Genomic DNA, 21,797 nt, shown 5'->3' with positions numbered 1-21,797 from the left:
AAGAGCAGTCTGAACGCCCGAAAGTCACGTGTTACAAGCCAAGTAATGCTACTCATATGTGCGAAATTTCTCACCCTCCTTTATTTTTATTTCGAGACAGGAAGCATGTGCAGGTGACAGCGCAATTCGCGTGCATATCTGTTTTACACTGGTACGTTTTAAAAGATATCATAACTGGAACATACGAAGACCTTGACTGCTCCCTGGGATACCCCAATCTTTATGTTAGTGTGCCACATTTTAATCTCTGTGTCGAGATAAACCTTAGAAAAAGCCACATTTTAAAACCTCTATCACACGAAGATACGTACTTGTATAGTCTGTAAGGGGTTTTACGTGTAACACATGTGCATAATTTTTCACAGGTGTAATGATAACCTGTAGTTGTCCTTCGTGCTAGCTATATGATTCGACTACAGTGACGTGGCTCTTATTTCAATTGTTACGTCAGAAAATATCGCTTGTTGCCGGCCAGTTATATTGGCTTATAACAGCTGCTCTGGACCTATTCGCAAATATTTAAACATGGCAGCTAGAAAACTGCGCGCTAAAACTACATTTGGAAATTTTGTCACGTCAGGTTTTTGCTCTGGCGTTGTCAGTGGAAATTCTATGAATGTGTTTTTCTATTTTAAACATACCGCACATTTGCATTATCTGCTCGATGACTGACTCGAAGCTATAAATCACTGGAGGCACAGGATCCATTGCACTCACTGTCCAAACAAAGTAAGAGAAAAGACTTCGTGCCATACGGAATGCATCACGCGCAAAGTATACTCGTCCAACCACATTCGACGACGCGAAAACGAACGGTAAGCCGGGTGGAATTCCAAGCGATGCATTGTAATATTATACAGTGTTCTGACACATATAAAGCAGTGTTCGTCAGGCGCGTCCCAAATCTCGGTTCGGTTCAGCTTGTGGAAAATCGTTTTGTGCAAAACAGTAACACGGTTCTCGGGTTAAGCTACAAACGTGTTGCGACATAGTATCGCAATAGGCACCTGGTCCAAACTACCCGGAGGAAGTAACGCCATTCCGTAGTGCTCCTTGTTTTTAGTACACGTAAGGGGAATTTTTATACTTTACGCTTTTCGTGAACCTAGCACTGAAGGAGGTATTGTACGAAAGAAAAACGATGTTTATGGCAAAGTTTATGGTTTTTTAGCATTTGCCCGTTGGAGGCAGTAATTGGTGCAATTCTTGAGTGTTCGCCGTGTTGTGAATAGTTTCGCACGCCCACGCCCGAGAAGAAGCGGGCTATGAATAAGCGAGCATCCGCACATTTAGGGACGCTCCTCCTTAAAAGAAGCTTTGCCTTTTAAGAATCCTTGCTGCCAAAATAACGTGTTTATTTTTTCCTTCCTACCTGTAGGAAATCATGGTAGAGGACGAAATCGTCATCACTGGCTTCTCGGCCAACTTTCCTCAAGCGAACAACCTTAAGGAATTCAAGGAAACCCTCTACGGCGGCGTCGACATGGTGACTGAAGATGAGTCGCGGTGGCCGCGTGGTAAGCGAGCACGTGTTTAGCCTGTGCAGAGAAAAAAGCCTGAGAGAATGGTGCTTCGAAAGAAGCATATACTCTATATATAGGACCGCTCTCTATGTTAGGTTAGTCGTGTGTTTACCTGGAATAAAAAGCTAGGTAGATTAACATTGGTGATGAGTGCAACGGCAGTCACTATGATTTGGTATAGAATTATGGTGATTCTGCGGTTTTCTTGAAATTCTGACTGCTTTAATACGGCGGCTGTGTCAGCATCTTTTGACCACAGGTTTGTTCATTCGCGTCCGCGTGTTCTCAAAGAAGCCAACAGTATGACAGAGGAGGATTTGTTCGGTCCTAGCTGCCCATATGGACGCTGTGGTAGACGGTGACTGATTTCAGTAGATGTGCACAGCCAATGCAACAAAACAGCGTTGCTCATCAGCAAGTAGGTTAACTTTGGAAATCTGGGGCAAGGCTCTAATGAAATGAAAACCCTTGCATTGGTAATATTTTACACCATGCTGCTGGGGTGTACCGGGTAAATGTAAAGCGTTAAAGCTTGAACCTCACGTTTTTTAGATTTGTAGTGAGCAAAATTTTGCCAGGTCTCATAAACAAAAGTGGGCTTATGGCGCCTCAACTAAATATTAGTTAGTTTACGTTTGTCATATGCCCTTTGTTTGGCGTATTCATGGCAGGTTGTGGCCATTACCACACCAGGGGGGCCAACCCTGCTCTGGGGACGGAGTGTAATACCGGCAATGGTCGCCGAGATCAGGCCGCACCCCAAGCCTGATTCTGAAATTCAATCAACATGCGGAGAACTTTGTTTATTCGTTGGGAATGGCGCGGCACCTGGATTCGTACCACGGTCCTTCTGCACGCGAGGCGGATGCTCTACCGCTATGCCACCGCTGCCCTTTCGAGAAAACATTTGACTCGGTCGAAACCTCAGCAGTCATTAAGGTATTACGGAAGCAGGGTGTAGACAAGTATTGTATAAGAATAGTAGAGGATATCTACAATGGGTTCACACCTACCATCGTCCTCCATTAGGAGAGCACTAACATACCTATAAGGAAGGGCGCGAGACAAGAATACACAATCTCCCCAATGTTATTCACATCATTTTTTCAAGTATTCAGAACATTGTATTGGGAACAGGTGGGAGTAAGGGTATAGAATTATATAGAGTATAGAATTATAGGGTAGAGATATAGGGTATAGAATTATAGAATAGAAGGGTATAGAATTATACCACAGTTACCTCAGATGTGCTGGTGACGTTGCCTTGCTAAGTAACTTGAGGGACGAATTGCCAAGCATGCTTACCGCACTGGACAAACAGAGTAGAACCGAGGGCCTGAAATTTAATATGTAGAAAACTGAAGTAATAGGTGGCGAGGCAATTGAAGTGGTAAGCGAATATATCTACTTAGGACAAGTTGTGACCCCGGATCCCAACCATGCGGTAGATATATTAGAAGGATAAAAACTGGGTGGAGTGTATTCGGCAGGCATTCTTAGCTAACGAATGGCAGGCTGCCATTGTCCCTGAAGAAGGTGTACGGCAGCTGCGTCTCACCGGTACTCACCTACGGGGCAGAAACTTAGGGGCTGACTAGGAGGTTTAACTTTAATTGAGGATGACACAGCGAGCAATGAAACGGAAGATGATAGGTGTAACATTAAGGGACAAGAAGAGAGCGGAATGGGTCAGGGAACAAACGCGTTTTAAGGACATATTAGTAGAAATTAAGAAGAAATGTACGTGGGTAGGACATGTAATGCGAAGGCAAGATAACCGTTGGTCATTAAGGATAACAAAGCATATCCCTAGAGAAGGCAAGTGTGGCAGGGGGCGGCAGAAAGTTAGATTGGCAGATGCGATCAACAAGTTTGCGGGGATAAATTGGTCCCAGCTAGCACAGTACGGGGTAATTGGAGATTGATGGGAGATGCCTGTGCCCTATAGTAGGCGTGGATAGGCTGGTCATGATTATGATGATGATGAAAATGCCCGTTGCTAAACCTGACGAAAAAATAGAACAGTCTTCAGAGGTGTTAAGGGCTTTTGTTGATGTAGCGACATCCAGTGAAAAAGAGAATGGTGTGAAGCTAAAGGGTAATGGGAAACATCTCTCCATAATCTTGCACTTTCTATACACGCTGCGAGCATTGAGAGTGAGAGAGCTGAAATAGATGCTTGACTAGTTTCGGGGGGACGTGAGTGCAATGGTTGCGGCATCTTTATTGGGATGGTTATTTTGCCTCTTGTCAAAGCAATCGGTTCTGTAAACAAAGGGAAGGTCAAACCCATGAAATACTGGGTGAAATAAGCAAACATTCTTGCTAAGAAACGCCATCCAATATCCCACACCAAGCGTGTGCGAATCGATGGGTATTTAACTTTAAGGTAGGCTTCAGACTACATACACGGGGTTGGTGTACGGGCACAGATATCTTATTGTCGCCCGTTTCTTGCTTGCGTTGAGATGTGTTTTTTGAGTATTTGTTCGACAGCTGGTCGTATTCCAAATTTCCAACAGCACGTGTCATTCTTACAACATAGCATTGCAATACGCTGTTTCCTTACTACCTCCTATAATATCTTTTGCTGATATAGGCTGGAACTACGTGCCCAGGATGAAATAGTACAAATTGAAAGCGTCTTTATCTTTTAAATCTGCCTACAGCGAGCAATGTGTCATAAATGACTACGACATTGAGAGAATTTTCAGCACTAAGCTAGTATCAAAAGACAGTGGAACCATTTTTGATGTCACGGTGTAAGTTCGCAGAGAAGCCAGTAAAAAGGAACATGGCGCTTCCGCGTCCATCAAACGTGTTACAGCTCAAAAATGCAGCAGTCTTTCGGTTAGACATTCAGGGATTTCATGAGTTTAACTACACAATGCAGTAAAAAATATATTGATGAACTCACTTCGGGGACCCCTTTGTATTTTTAGTGTGTGGATGCCATATGGATCAGTATACAATAGGAATTAGCGTGTTTTAGTACAGCGTTTGCTGCCTTTGCCTGCGCTAAATGCTAACGCTTTTAGCGCAGGCAAACACTGACACTTGGGGTGCCATCTTTTGAATGGATTGCGAAACGACTCCCCCGTCGGCTGATCTGCCAGTGGAGGGCCGGAGTGCCTTGACTTTTTACGACCATTCAAACGGGCGCAAACGAGCGCTTTCCCGTTTGTATTGAATGAAAAAACATCCATAACATGATATGAATATTGTCTCACATGAGTACGCTCCATAAAGTCAGCTTTGAAGCCCCGTGGCACATCCTTTGTGCAAGCGCACACACCGCCCTGAACCAAAAGTTCGCGTTCGCTGCATAAATTTTATTCATTTTCAAAACAATCCAGAGATAGGTTTCGAATGAACACAACCTCACGGAATGCGTTGCAAGTCGGAAGCGCGGTTTCATAAGCAGGCGATCGGTTGCCTGCAACCCGTCAGAAATCCTGCACTCACCTGTCGTGGTTTACTGGGTCGAACAGCAAATCACTTAACTCTGGCGCGCAAGCCGAGAAGGCTTTTCGCACGCACACTGCACATACCAGATGCAAATTTGAGATAATCCCGAGAATGGTAAGCACAGTCTACCCGAAGAAGCACAACAGCGCATTTAATCGTGAGGCGAACACGTGCACAACACACACACACAGCTTCGGTCACCTACCTGGCTGCAAAGCTTCGTTCGGACAGTCGTGGATGTCACAGCGATGGCGCGCTGAAGGAGGGTGACTTGCAAACCATGCGACGTATTTAAAAACAGAGAAGCCAATAACGTGGTCAATCAGAGGCAAAAATCTGTGTACCGCAGAGCGGAACCGTGGAGGGTCGTCGCGCTACTTGCTGCCATGTTGTAAGCAAAGAGATACCCAAGTCGCCTCATGTACGCACGCTATTTTTCTGAAATAGCATCCGCTCGTCTTACGTCCGCTAAACGCAAAACCAGCATAGTGTACGGTGCATGCGCAGTGCGAACGACGCAAAGAAATATCCTACGCTAACTCTTTGCATGCGACTGTGTGCGCTATTCTAAAACTATTATTAGCTCTAAATGCGTGTTGACTCAGTTGCTGATTAGGTAGCAACACCGGCTAGTCAATCCGCATGATAAGACAGTGGAAATCAAGCGCCACAGTAGAGCTTACAAATCGTAAATGTGTTATTACTGATTTGTCTAGTTCTAACACTTCTGGTGCTCTGGTTTCTGATCCTGAATAAAAATAGCATTGTTTCAGAGGCATCAGCATCTCTGAGCTTTGCTAATAGATCTTCACCAGCTTAGTCGCGAAGATTTGGAGAAATAGATACTTTTGAAGACCATTTGCAGAACAATATGGGGGAGCCTGGGCTCGGTAGAGTAAAAAAAAAGATATTGATTCGGACGCCCCGCTGCTCCGTTTAATGCAAATAGTTATACCGAAATGTATGGTCCTGTAACTTTAGGCCGATTGCCTTTTTTGCAAATGAAAACTTCCACATTTTCTTGAGAAGCTCTCAGACCTTGCGTACATTGTTTCGGAACATTTTTGCGTCGTCAGTAGAGGTTACATTCCTCCCAGAAATGTTCTAGCTGAAGGCTTCATTATTCTTCTACCCAAAAGTATCATAGAACGCGAATTTGAATTCAACAACGAATGTTGAGTGAAAACTCCAAAAAAATACCCGCAGTCGGTGTTCGAAGCTGCCTAAATGTCCCCTTTGCGTCTCCAAAGAGTTGCACAACAAAAAAATGAAATTGACGCACAGCACTTCGACCTACTCGCCGAAACAGGTCTATGCTGGCGATTGGTGACAAGGGTTTAAGGGTGTGTCGGTGTTGAGAGCCCAACTTGGGAAATTAAGGGTAAGTTTGCGACACCTATTCAGTGTGCATAAACGTTTCAGTAAAATGAATTCGAAGAATTTTGTGCACGCGTACTAACTCTATAGCGATCCATACGGGAGTTCAGCATTGGCTTTTGCACCTCGTGTTACCCACACCCATCAGTTTTGGGCAGACGTCACCTGTAAATATTTGAAAAGGTTGCGTTCCGGACTTTTGGAGGAAACAGACCCAAAAAACCGCACACTTTGTACACTTGGTACAAATTTACGTCTTTCGTGTCCATTTCTCTAAAATATCGGCAGAAATTCAGAGAAGTTTCTACTAACCCGCAGCATCCTTGTGCCGCTTCTCTAGAGTCTGAGTTCTTTATAGCCAAATATGGCTATGAGTAGCGAAAAACATTAGACTATTTTATTTTTTCATAGTTTCTTTCAGTTTTTTAGCCGATTATGCAAATTTTTACTATTATAGAAGTGCCTTTATTCGCTAATTATGTTTCTTTTTCCAAAGATTCAAGGCGTACTGCAGGGTTTGTGTGTTTACACACTTTTGTTATTGGTATTTCCAGCGTTGCTGTACGGACTCTTGGTTGTGTTTAGGTTTTTTCGGGGAATTTATTAAGATGCATTTTTTTTGTTTTTCAGATCATTTTTGCGAAAATGTTTCTGATTTCTTATGTTTCTAAAAATTTGCCCAACGAATTATTTCCATTTACCCTATTCAAAAATTAAAGCTGTTACTGCACCCCCATGTGTCAGACGCAGAGAATACACAGGTTCGCTCATGTTTGCCATTTTTTATTCCCATTTTGATCGTTCAGTTGCACGCCTATTTTATTTATTCTTCGGGTTTAGGGGGAAATGTATAAGATGCATATTTTGGAGTTTGTCAGATATGTCTGTGAAAATGTTATTTTTTCTGTTTTCCTTGCTTTTCGGATCTTCAAAATTGTGTTGGAGCAATTATCTTCATTTATGCTATTATTAAGACAAAGGTGTTACTTCCACCGAATCTACATTTTTGTAGAAGTGTAGGGCGTTACGTGGTTAGCTCATTTTAGATATTCTTTGAATTTGTTTTTGAATGTTTTTTGCGGAATTTTTTGTTTATTTATTGGGGTTTGGGGGCGATGTTCAAGGTGTATATTTTTTGCAAGATCACTTCAGTGAAAACTCTGTTTCTTTGCACTCTAAGGTTTTTAAAATTCTGTCAGAATTTACGCCATTATAAAAATTAAAGGTGTTATGTCAGGAAATGTTCCATTCTTATTAAAATGCAGGGCATTGCACGGTTTGCTTACTTTCGTTAATTTTATTAATATTTTGATTGTTTATCGCGGACTTCTTTCATTTGTTTTGTGGTTTATTGGGAGATGTATAAGACACATAATTTAATTTTGGGAGAAGGTTTTCTGTAAAAGTTTTGATATTTTTTATTTGTTACTTTTTCAAAATTCTGTCCTACCAATTAACTCTATTTACGCTGTTGCAACAATTAAATGTTTCAGGCAAAATCTGCATGTTTGTAGAAGGGCAGGGCGTTACACGGTTGACCTAATTTTGGTATTTTTTCGTTTTTTCGTATAATATCCGGTTTCTGGGAACATATATAAGATGTGTGTTTGTAATAATGTGACATCACCTTAGTTGAAATATCTTTTTTGTTTATCTTATTTTGGGTTTTGAAATTTCTTTCCGATAAATTATCTGTATTTACGCTGTTATAACCTGTAAAGCTGCTATTCCATCAAATCTGCATTTTTTGAAAATGCAGGGCGTTGGACAGTTCGCTCATTTTCGCTATTTTCTTTTCGTATGGGAGCGTTCTTTTGTGGATGTTTTTCTTCTATGGTTCGGTTTTTGGGAGAGATGTACATATAAGGTGCAAATTTTAGATGTTGTCAGGTCATTTTGGTGGAATTGTTTTTTGTTGTTTTTCTAGTTTCTTTGGTTTTCAAAATTATGGTCTACCAATTATCTCCGTTTACGCCATTAGAACGATTAAATGTTCTACTTCCATCAAATCTGTAGTTTTGTGGAGATGAAGGGCTCTAAGCAGTTCTATTATTTTCGCTATTTCAGTATTTTTACACGCTCTTCTGTGGATGTTTTTCGTTATTCTTCGTTTTTTGTGTGGATAACATTTTTTGTGAAATGTTATTTCTTCGATGTTTTCCTATCTTTTGGTTTTTCGAAAATCATTAAGACCAATTTCCTCCATTTTCGCCAATATAATGAATAAACGTGTTACTCCGCTCAAATCTGAATTTTTGTGGAAATGCGGGGTATTACACGGTTGGCGCATATTCGGTAGTTTTTGTATTCTAAACTTCCTTTTGCGGAATATTTTTTTATTCTATGGTTTGGGGGGGGGGGGGGGGGGATCTACGGGGTGCTCATGCTTTGATGTTGTTAGGTCATACCATGTAGAAAATAATTATTTTTTTTATTTTGGTTCAAAATTATGTCTGACCAATTATCTCCGTTTACACTATTATTACGATTACAATTGAAGGTGTTTCATCTTCCAAATGTGCATTGTTGTGCAAACGCAGGCCGTTATACGGTTCCATCACTTGCGTTATTTTCATCCGTATTTTCGTTATTTAGCATATCTTTTAGACACAAAGCATCTCTTGCTCGGGGCTACGTCCGGCGTCCGCCCGTTGTCCGCACCTCTCCCCCTACACTATAAAAAAAGAAATAGTTAGCGGCGCCCGGTTTCGATCGCACGACTCTCTGGCCGCAAAGGGAGGTACGCGGTGCTCTTCCCACTGCGCTACAAAACGTTTTTTTTTATTACATGGGAGAATACGCTCAGACGTTGCAGTACGAGGAATACCAGCAAACAAAAGAATACACTGAAGTTATGGGAAGTATATATACATCAAAATTCAGGCAAACACAACCAAGCGTTCAAAAGAGGGAACCGACCCGCCGCGGTGGCTCAGTGGCTAAGGCGTTGCGCTGCTGAGCACGAGGTCGCGGGTTCGATTCCCGGCCGCGGCGGCTGCTTTTCTGATGGAGGCGAAAAGCAAAAACGCCCGTGTGTGCGAGATTTCGGCGCACGATAAAGATCCCCAGGTGGTCAAAATTAATCCGGAGCCCTCCACTACGGCGCGCCTCATCGCCTGCGTTGCGTCGGCGCGTTAAACCCTAAAATCAATCAAAAGAGGGAACCAGTCAGGTGGTTGGTCAAGCGAATTATACACACTATGTACAAATGCCACAATTTCTCGGAAATAGGACTTCGTTGATATTGGTGGCTCAGCAAGCCTATCACATAGGCGGCATCGCCACAGACTGTACAAACCAATCAACACGAAACCGGGACAGGAACAAGTGCTACGAAAGCGCCTTATGTCCTTGACTCATTCAAATTACGTCAAGAAGCTACTGATACAACGAAGGCACGAGAAGCTGAACGCCAACGGAAACGACGAACTGAAAACTTTAGAGGAGGATGTTGAATTTCACGTGGGAAAGCTGTGGCGGGAAGCGCCATGCGCCTTGCAGCTCAACCCGCCCCGTCCGCAGCACCTCTGATAATGATCCAACCAAAGAATTCATCACGAGATAGCTTCGCGTTCAACCACCGTCGTCATCTTCCCGTAAGGGAACCGCCGAAGAAGAAGAAGGAGAAGACAAAGCTGCGAAGAGGAGGGCGTTTACATTGCTCTCAGCCGGTGCACCAACGTCCTTTACCTCACCAACGCCGACGGAGACTGCCGATTCTACCACAGAGACGACAACATCGACAAAAACATGATGGACGAGTTTCGGCGCCTCGAGAACCACCGCCTACTCACCGTAACACAACAGTACTCGCGTGCCTTTGCCGCCGGTGTGGACCCGGACGCGATATTCCCTCTGGCGCTAGTAAACACCAGACCACTGAACATAACGGCAACACAATGGAACCACACGGAACCGCCACGAGGCTTCGCATCCTCATCAGGGTTCTTCACGGGAAGATGGTGTAATTTTTTTTGTTTAATATGCAGTTTTGGGGGGCGGAGATGTTAAGATGCATGTTTTTAATTTTCTCCGATAATTTTGGTGAAAAGGTTGCGTGTTCATTTTCTGTGTTTTGGTTTTACAATATTCTGTTCGAGCAATATCTCCGCTAACGCTATTATAAAGAATTAAGGTATTACTCCCGCGAAATCGGCATTTTTATGGAAATGCAGGGAGAGACACAAATCGCCCATTTTTGCTATTTTTGTTCGTATTCTGAACGTTCTAGTACTTTTTTTGTTTATTCTTCAGTTTTGGGCAGAGATGTGTAGGATGCATATGTTTGATTTTATCAGGCGAGTTCTGTGAAAATGTGTTCCTTTTTCTTTTATGGTTTTAAAAAACTTTGTTCGACCAATATCCACCATTTAGAATGTTATAACGTATAAAGATGTTACTTTGTCAAAACCTGCATTTTTGTGGAAAATGCAGCGCCTTACACGGTTCGCTCATTTTCTCTTATTTTTAATCCTACATTGAGTGGTCTTTTGCGGACCTTTTTCATTTAATATCCAGTTTTGGGGAGATATGTTAAGATGAATTGAATTGTTAAAACCATTTTTGTTGGACCTACTTTTATTTTTTGTTTTCAGAATGTTGTCTAACCAATTATATCAATTTATGGTGCTTTAACGATTAAATGTATTACTTTCGCAAAATACATGCGCATTTCGGTCCTGGCTGTGGGGGTACTTGGCAAGGAATAGTACGCATGGAAACGTTCATAGTGTAACCCTTACAAATGGCGTTCCACCAGCTATTGGGACGGAAAGATTTAACTGTTACAAGGTAGGCGAAGTATATCATTGATACAATTTTCAAGCGAAGTTTGTATTGAATAAATGCGGCATAAGTATAGTTGGCCTAAAACCATAGCTGGGGGTTTTCCATCTCCTTTCGTTTTAGCCCGCAGCTGTCGCTCCTCGTTCGCAGCTTACGTGCGCACACAAGTGTGCGCTAGATCACGCCACGATCAAAGTGGTCGCCCTCATCGCGCCACATCGCAAGTGGGCTCGCTCGGTCGCGTCGGGTAGTTCACTGTTGTCTGCGGCATGGGTAGACCACACGTGGCTAAAAAAAATTAAGAAACCCCCTCCCTCTGGAAATATGGTTCCGATAATTGCAGAAGAGGAAGGAAAGAACGACCATCACTAGGAAGGGATGGCTCGAAGCCAAATGGGAAGGGGAAGGGCATTGAGGATAAAAATAGTGCCCAGCCATGGAGGCCGCACAGTCTACGGTCCATATTGCTGTCAACGTATCTTTTACCTGGCAAGTAGGGCGAATCCACTCTTCATAAGAGTAAACCCACGCCGGGAAGTGTCGGGTGCGAAGTAAGGCAAGGCCCTGCCAGGCAGGCCCTGCGAAATTGTACGTCTTGTAAGAAGGATGCACAATAACGTAGAACCGAGACCAATCAATTTTTTTTCGGGTGAGGCACAGTGAAATGAAACGGTTTTGTTTTGGTTTATTTCAAGGTCGTGGCAGAAGTGTTCTCGTTTTGTTTTTCGTTATAACCGGATTTAGGTCGTTTTAGCGCCGTAGCTGTTTATGGGCTCGTAATGTCGGTTGATGATGCCCGTCACGCCAGGCGAAGATATCCCGCTGCGCCGACAGGTGGCGCCACCGCCTTGACGGCCGTCCAGTGCGCAATCTCAACTCGTGCGCCGGGGAACGCGGCGCACTACCACAACATGTATATGCACCGATAAACCCCCAGCGCTCTGTGCGTCAGCTGTGAGTACGTATGTACGTACTGCGGCGAGTAGCGGTGTGCACAATACCGCCTTTGCGGAAGGTGGCTGCCAGCGTGCCGATGTCAGCTCTGCTGTTTCAGCGGATCTCTCACGCGTGGTACTGTCTTTAATGTTTTTTTTTTCGATGAGGTCCAGCTTAGCTTGCAGTCCTGTTTCCGGAGAGAAGATTTTTTTCGTATGCAAAATGGGGGCGCCAGAAATGTGTTGTGCAAATGAGCTTTATAGGACACCATGCAGCTTGTTGTGGTATTTCCACACACGTTGTTTCATAATGAAAAGCACTCAGCATTAGCCGTATTTCTATAGCATGGTAGAGCCACCTTCTAAACGCGGTAGTGCCCATATTTTTCATTCAATACTGAGAGTGTGGCAAGCGTTGGCGCACTTTGAAGATTGAACTTGATATGTTTTGAGTTCTTGACTGTTAAAAATATCGTGAAACTCCGAAATACTTATCGTGCGCGCATTTTGCAGGTTTCCTCGGCCTGCCCTCAAGGTCGGGCAAGATTCGAGACCTGACCAAGTGCGACGTTCGCTTTTTCGACATCCACCCGGACGTGCACTGGACGGACCCGCAGGTGCGGCTGCTGCTGGAGAGGTCTTACGAGGCCATCGTGGACGCTGGATACGACCCGGCTACGCTGCGCGGACGGAGGATTGGAGTGTACATTGGGGTGTCTTCGTCCGAGTCGGCCGATGTGGGCTTGATGAACCTTGGCCGCAGTAACGGCTTTGCGGCCCTGGGGACAAGCCACGCGATGGTCTCAAACCTTATTTCGTACGCCCTCGACTTACACGGTACTGAGCAATCTTTCTACTGGGTAGAACCCATATAGAAATCACTTTTCTAGTCGTGTATAGCCGTTCGTTATAGCGCTTTATGAACGTTATAGAACAAAGTAACCGATAAGGTTCCGCTATGAACAACGCTTGGAGGCTCACAATAAAACTCGGAGGCTCACTAAATGGTTCAACTTAAATTGAGGACGGCACAGCGAGCAATGGAACGGAAGATCATTGGTTTAACATTAAGGGACAAGAAGAGAGCGGAGTGGACCAGGGAACAAACACGTGTTAAGGACATATTAGTAAAAAAAGAAGAAGAAATGGGTGTGGACAGGGCATGTAATGCGAAGGCACGATAACAGTTGGTCATTAAGGCTAACAGAGTGAATCCCTAGACAAGGCATGCATGGCAGCGGGCGGCAGAAATTTAGATGGCCAGATGAGATCAAGAAGTTTGCAGGGATAATTTGGTCGCCGTTTGCACAGGACCGGGATAATTGGATATCTGTGGGAGAGGCCTTTGCTTTGCAGTGGGCGTAGATAGGCTGCTGCTGCTGATGATGATGATGAGCACCACAAGAGAGAGGAAAAGGGAGGAAACCACTTTATTCACGACTGGGTCAAGAGGAGGGATTGGCAACGTATCGGGCCCCGAAGACGAGGGTGCGAGCAATACAATGCATGACGGTATAATCACATAGTGGCCGCTGACTTTTCGGTGTTTTGGCTTACGTTGTGAGGATGTAGATATTTAAACAGCTCCGGAACACGTCAAAATTACTAATACACAGAGGGGGCTTTTTACCGTTTTATTTTAACAACTAACCATGTAGCTTAGCCAAATGGTGTGTTTTCTCTGCCCAGAGTTGAATATCAAGGACTGAGTGGGGCGTCGACTGCCAACACGTTGTTTCATTGCAGAAATATTCGTAGAGCATGCGGACGAGGACAAGGAAAGAGAACACACACCACGGAGTGCTACTTTCAACTAGTTTTTATTGGAAACACATCGATATATATCCACACTTTTCGCCGTCTCACCGGCATTGCCCACGCGTTGCAGCCATGCAAAGAAAAGCCGACCCCTTATCTGTTAACTTAACTACAGCACGCTCCCACACGTCGACCCCGCTCTCACAATCATTTCTGCCTCCATAATCTCTCGTACCGATTGCTCTCTATGTTTCTCTCGGACAACGCATGACTCAAACAGTGGCACGCAGCCGCAGTATTAGCAGTGGACAGACAAATGACAATCCCGGTGCTTGCTAACGTTTCGTCTGTGCTCTCCCAAGCGGCCATTAAGACATCGACCGGTCGGCCCGATATATTGCTTTCCGCATGACAGCGGAACTCCATATACCACCCGTACCACACATTCTACAAAGGGCGGGGCGTCTGATCCTGTTTTCCCATACCGCAGGCTTTTTTATACACAATGAAGTAGCACATCAAAATGACCAATCCCTATAGGGATTAGTCATTTTGATGTGCTGGTTAATTGTGTTAGGGGCAGACAGAACTACTTTTACATTTATTCGACTGGCAATCTTTTCTAGACGGTGGGACGTATTATTCAAATAAGGAATCACTGCTACTGTCTTGTTATCAGCTTTGAATGGCACGTTTCAGCGTTTACGTCCTTGAGTGTGTCATAGGCTGCAGAAACAAGGACACCCGCAGGGTACCCAGCGGCAAGCAGGCGTTCTGATTGCTTGCTAAACTAGACTGCGTAGCATGATGGCACAATTTTTGAAGGGCATTTCTAAAACACATACTAGCGATGCCTCTCTTGGTTTGTTTAAAGTGAGCCGAATGGTAGGGTAACAGAGGCTTGTTCGCCCGTGGGTAGTACGCCAACACACATGATGCTCCGAAAGGGTCAGTGTGAGGTCAAGGAATTGCAGCACATTGCTCTCCGGAACTTAATTGAGTTAATTCCATCGGTTTAAAACAGTTTCGAAACAGGGCTAGAAGCTTATCGATAGCCAGCGGGGAATTAGAAACACTTGTTTATAGAAACTAGGCAATCGTCAACACATCTAAAAATTTGTAAAACGTTATAACCTTCCACGGAATGTGTTAATTCCAGCGGTTTAAAACAGTTTCGAAATATGTCTGAAAGCTTATCGACAGCCAGCGGGAAATTAGAAACAGTGTTGTCTATGGAAAATAGGAAATTGTCAACATACCTAAAAATTTGTAAAACGTTAAAACCTTCCACGGAATGTGTTAATTCAGCGGTTTAAAACAGTCTCGAAATAGGGCTGAAAGCTTATCAACAGCCAGCTGGAAATCAGAAACACTTTCGTCTATAGAAACTAGTAATTCATCAACATAGCTAAAAATTTGCAAACCGTTAAAACCTTCCAGGCATGCTGAGAGGCATCTGTCAAGGTGGGCTAAAAACAAATTACTCAAGACTGGCGCCGAACACGACCCGACACGCATTCCCTGTTTTTGAACATAGTAGTTTCCATCCCATTGCGCGAAGGTTGACCGAAAATAAAACAATAATAGCTCCAGAAAACCGCCCACCGTGGCGTTTGCGAAATTCTGAAATCGCACGGCTCGAAAACAATTAATGCTTTCCGCCTTAGGTGTGTCGAGGAAAGCATTGATTGTCTGAAGGAACTTGTCTGAATTGCTGCGAATCTACAACTAAGTACACGCTGCCGGGGATGAAATACGAAGCTGAAATTTGGCACCTGACTAAATACTCGGAAAGAAACTTAAGGTCAGAAACGGGCTATGTAAGGAATAACGGGAGTGTAAGGAATAACACTCACGGGTCGGCTTCAGGAAATGAATGGGCAGGATAACCCTCCACAAGCAAAGCGATAAATTTTCGATCTGAAAGGGAGTGAGACAGAGATACCATGCCGCCAAAACTATTCGCAAAAGTACAGAGGGGTTATTTAGAAACCTTGGGTGGGAAGACATAGGAATAAGGAGAGAGAGAAAAGACCTTTATTCGGCCGAAGTTACAGGCCGAGCAAGTTACAGGCCGAGCAAGGAATAAGGATAAAAAGAGAATACTTGATCCATTTAAGGTGGAAATAAATAAAATTTGAGATTTTCGGACAACAGTGTCGCTCAGTGAGACTGCAGAGCGCATGCAGACAATCCTTGAGGAACTACAAATAGAAAGCACGGCCGTGGGGCTAAAATTCAATGTGTTTAAATCAGAACTAATGATTAATGAGCATGCCAAAACGTCCTCTTCAGCTTAGGAAACGAAACGCTAGAAGAAGTAACAGAATATAACTACCGCGGAGAGATGGTTCGTGCTGACCCCAACTACGAGAGAGAAATCGGGCGCGAAATAGGTGTGGCTTGGAGAGCACTCGGCAAGCACTCCCAAACAAGGAGAAGTAAGCGACCTCTGCCACTCACAAGAGAAATGTACAACCAGTGTATACTTCCGGTGATGACATACGGAGCTGAAACTTCGCACCTTAGTAAACTACAAAGCAAACTTAGGTTGGCTGAGCGGGGGATGGAACGAATATTATTAGGAATAACACCCACGTACAGGAAATGAGTGACCTGGATCAGAGAACAAACTACAGTTCACGATGTCATAGTTCAAATAAAGAAAAAGAAATGGACTTGGGCTGGCCATGTAGTCAGACGAACCGACAACCGGTGGACAATTAGGGTATCAGAGTGGATTCCAAGAGATGGGTCTAGATGAAGAGGAAGACCATTAACCCGATGGAGGGATGAAATAAAGAAATTCGGGGGGTAAACTGTGGACTCGAGCAGGGCAGGACACGAGCTGTTGGAGGTCAATGGGCGAGGCCTTGTTACTGGAGTGGGCCTGAGTAGGCTGACGACGACGGCGACGATGATGATGGCGATGAGCGCATTGTAGAGACGGGGTAACCTATTTGACACACTTTAACAACAGTAGTTGGTGCGACAGAAGGAAACGTGCCAAACCTCCAGCGTCCTGCATCGGTACACATGAGGATAATTCGAGGAAGTAAGTTTATTTCTACGACGCGAAAACAGGATATTTTTCATTTGTGCGGAGCTTTTAGAGAATTGTTGCTAGTTTAGTTAGCAAAGTGCTTGACAAAGATTTTTGTGAAGCCCCTGCATCCTTTCATCCTAGCTGAACTCTGCTTGTTAGAACAGCTCACTTGTTTTGTTCATGTGCAGCTTTCCCGCTTTCAAAAGAGATTACTCTGTACTTATTTAGCGAAATGTAAGTTTTTTTTTTGCGCAGCTGATATTGGGGGTGAAGTCTTGCTTTATGCTCAGTTTGAAGTCTCGCAGGTTGCGCGACTAATTTACTTAGCCATGGAACCTATCCCATAGAAATGCATGGGGAGTAAGATTTGAGGCCGAAATACACATAAAATATTCGGAATCCTGTAAAGATTTTTTAGCGTTTTTATCATCACTTTGACTGCTCGCCTTATGCCAAATATCACTTTCCTGGAGTCGTTTTACTAGGTTCCTGATAGGTTAAAAGTTTGAGCGAGAAATCTGGGTATGTGTTTGGCGTTCAGTAATTGTTCAATGGCGGCAATCACGCTTTTGAGTTGCTAGTCAGTGTTTTCTGTTCGTTTTTCCTTCGCACAATGCAGGTCCTTGCATGTCGGTTGACACGGCGTGCTCATCTACCTTTACTGCACTACACGAAGCTATGCTTTCCCTCCGTTCGGGACTCTGCGATGCGGCCATTGTTGGTGGAAGTAACCTCACTCTGAATCCCAACATTACGCTAAACTACAAGCGTCTGGGAATACTGTCAGCCGATGGGGCGTGCAAGGTCTTCGATGCTAAAGGTGAGCCTACGCCCATAGCAGATACAGGCTGGGTTTCCCTGGTAGTTGTTCGGGCATGGGCATATTGGCGAAGAGAAACATGGCATCGCTTTCATTTTGCGATGGCCTTTTACAAGCTTCGTGGATTGTGTTTCCGCCAAAAAATTAGAGACGTTTCTCTGCTCTAACGCGACACAGCGTGCGAAAATAGCATGCGTTCGCACTAATTCAGCGTCGTACATACCGTGTTGCGGCTGCGTGTTATTCTTTGTGCGAAAAATAGATCTCGAGGTTTGAGAGTCCGGTTTGCTGAGTTAGATTATTGGCGCAGAGTTGTTGTGGCCCACCCTTAGAGTGGTTGGTCTGTAAAAATTCGATGGGTTGATTCATAAATGTTCGGCGCATGCATCTGTATCGTCTGTAGCAACCCGCGCTAAGGCGGCGTCGACTGCCGCTTAGACAGCGTTCTGCAATACACCGAGGCGAGTATGTGCGACTGTATGAGCATGCATCACTTCGTTGGAATCACAGTAGCGAATGACTGCTATGAACAGGAGCGCTTCAGCTTGGTATAAAATTTCACTGTGAGGTGTTAGGTCGTACACTGGCACCCACAGTTCCGATGACGGTGCGCACAATAAATTCTTTTCTGAAAGAAATCGGTTAACGCTTTAAATGTCAGAACGTGGAGGGTAGCCCTAAAACGCAATGATAGGCTTAAATGTAGGTATCAGTCAAGCTGAGACTTACAACACGACTGGGAACGTTGTACCGGTTGTACGTGGCCTTGCAAGCACCGGTTGGCGAAGTTAGCCATCAAGGCGTAACATTAGGCCTAACGTCGTGACGTCTCATCCAGCGTGGGGCATGCCCTCTGCCGTGCACGCGAGGCATGACCGAGAAAGTGCGGGAGACTTCATGCTGTGAATGATTTTCTACACACGCGAAATCGGTACTCGTGGGCTAAAGGTCCTGCAGAATTAAATGTGTCGTTTGCTTATAGGTGGTATTCATTGAAAAGATTAGCTGTCGTTTTCTTCGCTTGGTAACACTGGAAACGGCCTCGGACATGGCTGATGCGACACGGACATGGCGCGGCTTGTGCCACTGCGCCCCTACACTGAAGGAAAAAAACACCGGCGTGCGTCGTCTGCTCCGTTTCAACCCGATTCGCAACGCGATCGTGTAAACAGAGTTGTTATTAGTTGCAATCACATTGGACCCGATGCATTACTTTGCGTTCTGTGGGGTAGAGTTTGGAAAGACCAACACAAATCATTTGCTTAGCACGGACAAGTACCGCCATCCCACGGAGCATGACGTAACCAGTGACGCCGTACTCACATGGTCGCCTGCATGCGCGCCTCGCCAGTGAATACCGGCTATACAGGTAGTAACACGAGGACATGGTACTGTAGCGAAGTGCGTTGAATTTCTGTTTTGTTTATTTTTTGTGAGATATAATAATTCAAGAGTTGATTGGTGTGTGGCCTCACCGTCTATCTCATTTGAGAGAGAATGATTGTATCTTACTTGTCACCTCATAGGTTCAGTGGCGAAAGCGTTGTGCTACTGAGCCCAAGGACGCGGGCTTGGTCCCGGCGGCGGTGGCCACTTTTCTGGTGAGGCGAAAAGCCAAAACGTTTGTTTGTCGAGATTTTGGCACACGTTAGAGGTGCCAAGGTGGTCAAAATTATTCCAGAGCTCTCCACTACGGCGCGCCTCATAGCCCTGGTATAGCTTCGGCGCGTTAAACACAATAATGAATCCATCGACCGTACCTCACCAGCTCCCTGGCGTATTATGGCCTCGTTGGAAACGTTTGTGATGTGATTTAGCGTTTCTCAATAGGACTGCGCTGAATTACAAATACCAGCCGTATCTGTTGCTTCATGCCCTTCTGTTTGACAAATGTTTTGACCGGGTTATCTAGTTTACTTTGGAGAACACGTTAACTCCATCAAAAATCATTTAGTAGTGAAAATTCCCATCACATTTGCTTGCGTGACAATATCATGTTGTGCTTGCGTAAAGCGCGAAATGGGGGAATCTTTGCTTTCTGTGTGCCTTCTTAAGTGCAAGGTGCCTGAGCTGCGGAGCCTCGCAGACAACGAAAGTGTGCCAAAAAGCTTCTGAAACCTCTTATCGGCACGACTAAAATATACACCGCATATAAAATGGTTCGCTGGCAGCATTTATGTTCAAGGAAAGGTTACTGAAGTACTAATTGGCTCACAATTGGTTGTAGTGAGCAGTCGACGAGGACTGTCAAAGGCAAAGCTTCTACTATTTGTATTATTAGGCTGCTCTGAACACAGCAGAAGCAGCGCGCTCATCTCTCAATGCGTGATTAAAGTGCCAGCACAAGGTGCCTATTTCAAGGAGAATATACGATGAGGCAAAAGTGGTGAATTTCGCTTTGAAATTGCGCTGCGCATGAGCGAAGTGGTAGTTGTTTTAATCCTGGTCAGTTTTTCGAACTTGTGGTGACAAACGCCTTTTAGGAAAGCCGCTTGCGGCATTCAGGAAACCTGCGTTTAGAGCAGAGGGAAAACACCCCTAAATGCTCCAACAGTGTGGGGCCGGCCTCTGCGTAAGCGTTTGTATTGATTTTAATAGAACGCCGATTGCTCTCCGTGCTAGGCTACAGCTGGGAAATTGGAAATTGATGCGTCGTCATGTGCGGGATGGTTTCACGTAATTACTGTCACAGCGCGACATTCCCTATTGCTTTCACTTGGGAGGTAATTCAGACATTTTCACTTTCAAATGGGTTCATTTATACATGGTCTTGATCATTTTGGGTGCATCCAGAAATGTTCTGGCCTCGGTTATCATTTTCGGGATTGTTAGTTGAATCGGGGTGCTATTCCAGACGGCCCGAAATTGAGCGGAACTCGGGAAACACGAGCTCTAGCGACGTCCACGTAACGTAATGATAGTATTTGGAGGCGGAGTTAAAGCGCTTTAAAATTGCAATTCATAGTATTTGCTTATTATTGGGGTGATGTAAGCGGTACAGGGCAGGCGCTCCAAGGAGGCGAGATAAGGGCGTGGCGCATCTTTCACTGCGTTCTCTCGCTCCACTGCTGCACTGGTGGCTACTGGGGGCAAGTAAATCTAACTACATTACTTTATCCTTTTTTATTTTATTAATTTGTATTTCACTATAATGATCACTTATTTTTTTATTTTAGGCATTCTTATTAGCTTTTTGTTTGAAATTTGCAGTTCTAAGGAGCAGTTTCTGCGCATTTCTGCCCTGTGCGGCAGACAATGTTCTCACGTGACTAAAGTCTACTGCCAAAAAAAGAAAGCGGGTGATGGAAATGCGCCACGTTCAAAGTAATTGCTGCTCGGTGTAATCAAAACCCTTCATCCGCTTTCACATACGAAAGTCCCTACGTCCATTTAGGTATGGTTGCGTGATTTTAAGACAAAAGCTGGGTGATAGGTTAATAAAAACGGATGCATTTGAACTTGCGATACTTATTAACAACTCATAACTGTACTTGCGATGATTCGTAACTAATACATTGCACTTGCGCATTTTTCCTCGCGTTTATTTCTTCGTCTTTTGGCATGAAGTTTGGAATTACTTCGATCGGATTCTTTTCTGCTATACCGTGTTTTGTCAGTGGCGTCTCTTTCATTTCGTAGAGAACTCGTCAGCAAGAAGATTGACCCACACCACTGCCTCCCTATAATCGGGGTTCTGCACGGCTGGTGTGCGCCTGGCCTTCTCAAGTGCCATCACGTTCACGTGTCACGAAGCACGGATTATTCTTCAGCTTTCACTTTTACAATTCACAGAAGGGTATGCTGACGGGCCAGTTGGTACATTATTAGACTAATAAAAAGAGCGCAAACGACCGGACGAAGAAAGGAATGCCAAAACCACAGGCTCTGTGGTTCACAGTTCCCAATTCACAATTTCACAGTTCCCAATTCACAGTTTCGTGAATTGTAAAAAAACCGAGCCTATTCGCTCCTGAGCGCTCCCAATTGCGTGCCAGTAACCCAATAGGTCATAGCAACAACCATAGCAACAACAATTTGTTTTGCTGTATTTCACTTTGCTCTTTACAGCTCTTGTTCGACGAAGC

The 21,797-nt window shown here is 44.5% G+C and overlaps 1 protein-coding gene across 1 annotated transcript in view; it reads left to right on the top strand.

Moving 5' to 3' along the window:
- Positions 1-870: 870 nt before the first annotated feature.
- The window catches only part of LOC144138000 (fatty acid synthase-like), an 87,254-nt gene continuing 66,327 nt past the window's right edge, over positions 871-21,797 (top strand). Inside the window, exons 1-4 of the mRNA XM_077670031.1 lie at positions 871-1,068; positions 1,379-1,517; positions 12,602-12,925; positions 17,512-17,712. Of these exons, the coding sequence (XP_077526157.1) occupies positions 1,385-1,517; positions 12,602-12,925; positions 17,512-17,712 (658 nt within the window). The 5' untranslated portion in view covers positions 871-1,068; positions 1,379-1,384. The remainder of the gene's footprint in view (positions 1,069-1,378; positions 1,518-12,601; positions 12,926-17,511; positions 17,713-21,797) is intronic.

This window comes from Haemaphysalis longicornis, unplaced genomic scaffold, assembly GCF_048455015.1.
Source record: "Haemaphysalis longicornis isolate Haplotype H1 unplaced genomic scaffold, Haemaphysalis longicornis Haplotype H1 scaffold_5, whole genome shotgun sequence".
NCBI classification, from domain to species: Eukaryota; Metazoa; Arthropoda; class Arachnida; order Ixodida; family Ixodidae; genus Haemaphysalis; species Haemaphysalis longicornis.
This window is presented reverse-complemented; position numbering and strand designations above follow the sequence as displayed.